Raw genomic sequence first — 6,056 nt, 5'->3', positions numbered from 1 at the left:
CCACACAAAAAAAAAACCCAAAAAAAAAAAAAAAAAAAAAAAAAAAAACCGCAAACAAGCAAACAACCGCAAAAAACTCCCCCAAACAATAAAACCAATAACAATTGCAAAAACCCCAAACGTATCTGAATATGTTAATAAACTGCTTTTGTCCTGGATGCTATATCCGACTGGACAGAGAATGCTGGCACCCGTTTAAAAAAAAAAAAAAAACGGGTTGGGAACGTTGGGAAAAACCCAAACATGTATTATAATATGAACAATAATGTTAAGTCTTCCATCTTCTATATTATTATTATATAAACGTAGCATGTATTTATATACTATATATAATATCTCTGTATATTATATATTTTTATGTTTACACATAAGCCGGGTTTCCAGCTAAATCTGTGACCGCGGGGCCTCTTGCTGCCTCTCGCAGCCACGCACAGACCCTGCTGCTTGGCTCCAGAAGTTCTCACTTCGTCCAAAAACACGGGCGAAAACCCCAGACCAAAACTATCGACAACAACCTTCTTCCCCGAAATCCAAACGCCACTCTGTGCTGAGGCGGCTGGAGCCGCAAAGCCACTTTCTTCGCTTTTAGGCCCCAAACTCCCGGCTGCTCCCGGCTGGAGCGCCCGCGGCACGGCGGAAGCCGGCGGGGATGCGCACGGCGGGCAGAGCCCCGCAGCAACTTTTGTAGGCAGAATTCCTAAGTTTTTCTCCAAGGAACCCGGCTCCCAAAGGCGCTGGAGACCACCGGCGGGCGATGCCTCCCCGCCTGCCGCCCCCAGCCGCCCCCCAGCCGCGGGGAGCCCCCCGGGACGTACCGAGGTGGTTGTGGTAGGGCCGGGCGGAGAGCAGCGCCTGCACCCCGAACTTGAGCAGCTCCCCGGCCGGCGCGGCCCCCTTGGCGTCCGGGGGGTCGGTGAGGATCTCCTCGATCATAAAGCTGCGGTAGCGGTGGGAGCGGTGGTCGGGGAAGGCTTCGGCCGGGAAATAGCGCGCGGCGCCCAGTTCCAGCGGGTGCTGCATCCTCGCCGCCCCCGGGGCGCGGGGGGATCCCCGGCCGCCGGGGCCGCCCTAGCGCAGCCCCCCGGCCGGCAGCCGGGCAGCGGGGGCTCTGCCCATCGCCCCGCCGCCCCTCCCCTGGCCCTGCGCGGCGGCCCGGAGCCGTCCCCGCCGCCTGCACACGGGGCGCGGCACCGGGCAGCGTCTGTCTCTCCGCCCCGGGACCGCAGCGGCGGCCTATTATACGGCCGGGCCCGGCGGGGCCGTCAGCGCGGCGGGGGAGGGCGCGGGAGGGGCTGCGGAGGAAGGAAGGGGCCGGGGCGGGCGAGTACCTGCAGCGGGGGTTACAGCCCAGCATTTGATCCCCCGCCATATAAAGCAAATTACCCGTTCTGCTCGCTGCGGGAGAGCAGACACCCAAACAACCGCTGGCCCCTTCGAAGCCCCGGCCCCAGTTCTGGCCTAATCCTTATGACCATCCCTGTCCCTGTCCCCGGCTCCAGCCCCATCCCCGTCCCCGCCGCCATATCCATCGCCATCCACGTTCCCGTCCCCACACCAATCTTCCGTCCCTTTCCCGTTCCCGTCCCAGTCTTCTTCCCCCTCCCCATCCCCTTCCCCCACCGGGTAACCGCGGCTTTGGGGTGCCTGGGCCGATGGAGGCAGACGCGGAGCACACGGACTCTCGGGGGTCCCATCCTCTAGGCCCGGCCCGCACGTCCCTGCCGCGCAGCTCGGGCGACTCGGAGCCCTCGGGGCAGCCTCGGTGTGGTGGCCGGGGCCCGACGGAGCCCAGGCAGCCCGAGGGCAGGCAGGGGCCGCGCTGACGGCCGGGGCTGCCCCTGGAGGGGCTCAGGCCCGATGCCCGCAGCTCCGGGCTCCCCCCCGGCCTTCGTCAAAGCGGTGTAAACATCAAAAAGGAGCTGGTCAGGGAACAAAACCCAGCACGAAGAGGAGCGTTTCCCTGGACTTTTAGATCATTCACACGGACATTTTGCTCGGTACAACGTGATTCATTCTATTCCTTTTAGCCTGTGTCACGCACGACAGCAGAGACCCACGAGCCGCCCCTGCTCGTTACTGACTTGCTTTGAGCCACATTCGTCTGCGGGAGCCCGAACGCCCAAATGTCGGCACTAATGGATTACGGGGGGATCGTTTCGGCGAAGCCCCGGCAGTCCGGCCGGGGGTCCCACGGCGTGGGGCGGGTTTGCCTGCGCTCAGCCTCTGCCCACTGCCGGAGCTGCCCACGCGTGACCGTGCCTGGGCGGTGTTCGCAGGAGGCACCCACGGGCTCAGCCAGGCCGGCCCACGCAGGAGGACGGGAGCGGGGCTCATCCCTCCGGCAAGGGAAGCTCAGCCTCCTTTTTTAAGATTTTAGACCAAAAAACGAGGGTTCTACCCGTTTTCCCGACTGCTGCGGGGGATGCGCAGGGGAGAGCGGAGCAGCCGCGGGACCTCGCCCGGCTCCGTTTCGGAAGCCCTAAGCAAGATGGCCACGGAAGTCACCCGCGAGTGTCGTCAGTGAGCGCAGCACACGGGGGACAAGTCCCAGCGCTCGGCTGCCGTCGGGGCCAGAGTGTCCGACCACCTTCCCCACGCCCCGGGCTCCCCCGAACCGGGCGGGCTCCAGCGCTTCTCGTGGGTCCCCGTCCGGCCCGCAGCCACGGCCCCCACAGAGCCAGCGAACAGCCCCGGGGGCCCCGCATCCGGCGGCACATGCGGCTGCAGGAACCCCCGGCCCTGTGTCTTGAATTAAATATTGAGGTAGGGGCAGGCGGAGGCGTTCAGGGAACTGCGGAGGACACGAGGCCGCCCGGCTGCTCCTGTCAGCGCTATTTGAGTCCTGCTGCTGTTTCCCTGTACTACTCACCCCTGCATGCGACAACAACGAATTAATTTATGCTCTGTACTTCAATGCCTGCCCACATAACCTGTTCCATATGGTTACTGCGACTTGTGCGGAGCAGTTCCGCGCGGATTTGTTCTGGTTTCTCCACGTTTCTTCAATTTAAAATTACGCCGCTCGCTCTGTGAAACACTAACGGGCTGAACCCCCGTTAGCTGCCTGGGTGCTCCCTGCTGTTAGCGGGTTGTCATTTATTCAGACATCATCTTGTGTGTGCACCGCCAACGAGTTCGTGACACGCGACAGAGCGGGGGTTGTGCCCGGGACCGGCGCTCCCCTCCGGGGGGAGCAGCGGGGACCGGAGCCCACCGAGATGCTGCGCGGCCGCGGGACAGGGCGCCTCCATCCCTCCCCCACCTCCCCGAATTCCTCCAGGGAATCTCGGGGCAGCCGTGTCCCTGTGCACACCTGCGCTCCGGGGAGCCCCAACAGAGACCAACGGGGCCCCCAAAAAAATCCCAACCCCGAACCCTCCCCGTTTCCTGACGGGCCCATCCGTCCGCCCATGCTTTGTCCCTCTGCTCTGTTGAGATCACAAGGTGTTCCCATGCCAAGGTGCTGATTTCCTACGGCCGAGGCCAAAGAGGCCATTGAAGCTATTACCATGAAACGAGGAGAATAATTATGAGTAAAGTGAGAAGAATTCTGGACACATGGAAGGGAGCAGGCAAATCCACATCGGATTGCTTAAACAACCTCATCCCCCAGACCAGCGGGCTCATAAACAAATAGTGCACGTAAAAGAAATTACCCACGCCTCCCTTGAGCTTTTTGTTTCTTTAAACGAAATCAAAGCTCAAGAATAACTGTAAATAATAATACTTCGATTCCCACCCCGGATCAGGTTAGGATCAGAGCGGTACAGACCCAGTATCATTTCCTATCATACCGCATCAGCTTTGATAATTTAAGTTTTTATAATCCTTGGGATCCATCTGCCCCGAGGCTGCCCAGGAGAGCAGCCACAGCCGGGCAGGCACGGACGGTCGGCCGATCCCAAATCCTCCCCTTGAGCAGGCCTACAGCCCCCGAGGTCACGGAAAAAAAATAAAATAAAAAATAGCATTTCTGAAAAAGCTCCTAATGAAACATTTCGATGCTGCACTGAAGAAAGAGAGAGTGAACTTCACCATCTGGCCGCACTCACATTCAGGAATTTTAAATCGTTGAAAAACAAATCCTGTAGTGAAAAGGACAGAAGTTGTTGTTGTTGTTGTTATTATTATTATTATTATTATTATTATTATTACTACTACTACTACTACTACTACTTTTAGTGCAGTAGTGTCTGAAAATAGTTTAATCTTCTGTACTGTTACAGAGCATGTTAACCCGTACTTTTATTTCACATTGATTTGGGTGGTAGATTCACGCAACCACTTTTATACAAAGCAGCATCTTAGAGTGGGAGTTCAGCAAAATATGTGGGGTTTTAGGGACCAATCGCATGAACAAGCTGCAGACCCCAAGTCTTTTTCCTCCCAGCAACCAGAATGGAATCACCTTTGTTTACAAAATTGCTCCTCATTTACGAAGGGGCTTTAAAAAATTCTTCTTTCGTTGTTATTTTGGGGTTTGTTTGCTTATTTGTTTTGTTTAGGGTTGGGTTTTGTTGATTTTTTTTTCTTGCACCAGGTACAGACTTCATATGACTGCTAGAAACCGACTATTTCTAGTTAGCTTTTTTTAAAAAATAATTTTTACACAAATGTTCCTACACGGGTTTCAGAAATTATCGATGTATTTATCACATTACGAGGCTCTTCTGATCTTCGTTTTGCATAAAAGCAGAACGCTTTTTTTAAAGGCTTCTCTCGCTTACTTTCACGCTTCAGATGTTTTGATGTCTCTATTTCTGCTGAGTAACTCAGAGAAGGATGACTGTTCCACCTGTGAAAATTTTGCTACGAGAAAGGAAACAAGTTCACCCAGTGATCTAAAATCTTCCCTGGGGTGGGAATACTTTTGCTCGGCTGATTCATCCCCGATTTGACGAGAAGTGTTTTGCTCAGTTCCCGCACTTCTCCCGGCTCCTCCAACCGTAACGGGAAAACAGGAAAACTCAAACTCCTCGCCTCCCGTATCCCTCGGGAAATATCCCAACGGGGAAAATATTGTGGATACCAGGGGCAGCCCAGGGGAGCCCAGGGCAGCCCAGTGGCCCCGCTCCCGCCGCGCTCGGGAGCCGCGGCAGAGCAGGGCTCTGCACAGAGTCGCGGCTGTCCCGGGAGCGGGGCCCCGGTGCCCGCTCACACCCCGACCTGCCGGCTGGGACCGGGGAGCCGCGGGGCTGCTCCGCAGCGCTGCTTAGATCGGTTAAAAACTGGGGTGGTTTCCTTAGTTTTTTTTTGTGTTTTTTTTTTGTTTGTTTGTTTGTTTGTTTTGGGTTTTTTTTGTTTTGTTTTGTTTTGTTTTGTTTTGTTTTTTTTAAAACTTGTATCAAAGCTCTCATTGACTTTTAAACACAACCAATTCTTTGTTTTCTCAATATCACCTTTTCTAAAACCCGAATAAAATGTCCCCCTGTCTCCCATGGCGCCCCAGCGCCGGGGGTAGAGATGCCCGGAGCCCGCCGGGACAGCGCTGCCCGGGCTGCGGGGCTCTGCGGGCTCTGCGGGTTCTGCGGGCTCTGAGGGCTCTGTGGGCTCTGCGGGGCTCTGCGGGGCTCTGCGGGCTCTGAGGGCTCTGAGGGCTCTGTTTTTTTTTTTTTTTTTACTTAAAGGATTTAAAATTTGTATTTATTTGTTTTTACTTTTAGTTAGTCCATGGACAAGGGATGCAATGCTTGGAAATACAAACCAGTAACCTGCCACACACGTGATTAGATTTCAGGCCAGGCAGTACATTTGGGACAGCCTCTTCTCTGTGAACCGATTCCTGGCCATGCGCAGATCTGTAGGTTCAGAGCTCCTTCCCCAGCCCGGTCAGGAGGGCAGGGGCTGCCCCTAAAACCAGGGTCCCAATAAGAGATGAGTGCACTGACACCTCCCCTTGGTGAGAGCTGTACCTCCGTCCTTCTCTGCCCAGGCCCGCCGTGGACAAGTGGTGCCATGGCCTGGGGCTGTGGTCAGTGGCCAGCACCAAGCGCCCAGCCCACACCAAACCTGACCTGGCTACCTCCAGAGCGATGGCCAAGAGCTCTGCAGGTGAC

At 56.0% G+C, this 6,056-nt stretch overlaps 1 protein-coding gene across 1 annotated transcript in view; it reads right to left on the bottom strand.

The window, feature by feature from the left end:
- The window catches only part of BARX1 (BARX homeobox 1), a 4,267-nt gene extending 3,122 nt beyond the window's left edge, over positions 1–1,145 (bottom strand). Inside the window, exon 1 of the mRNA XM_041467235.1 lies at positions 816–1,145. Coding sequence (XP_041323169.1) covers positions 816–1,020 — 205 coding nt within the window. The 5' untranslated portion in view covers positions 1,021–1,145. The remainder of the gene's footprint in view (positions 1–815) is intronic.
- Between the last annotated feature and the right edge of the window lie 4,911 nt (positions 1,146–6,056).

Source organism: Pyrgilauda ruficollis, unplaced genomic scaffold (genome assembly GCF_017590135.1).
Source record: "Pyrgilauda ruficollis isolate IOZ18807 unplaced genomic scaffold, ASM1759013v1 scaffold203, whole genome shotgun sequence".
Lineage (NCBI taxonomy): Eukaryota > Metazoa > Chordata > Aves > Passeriformes > Passeridae > Pyrgilauda > Pyrgilauda ruficollis.
This window is presented reverse-complemented; position numbering and strand designations above follow the sequence as displayed.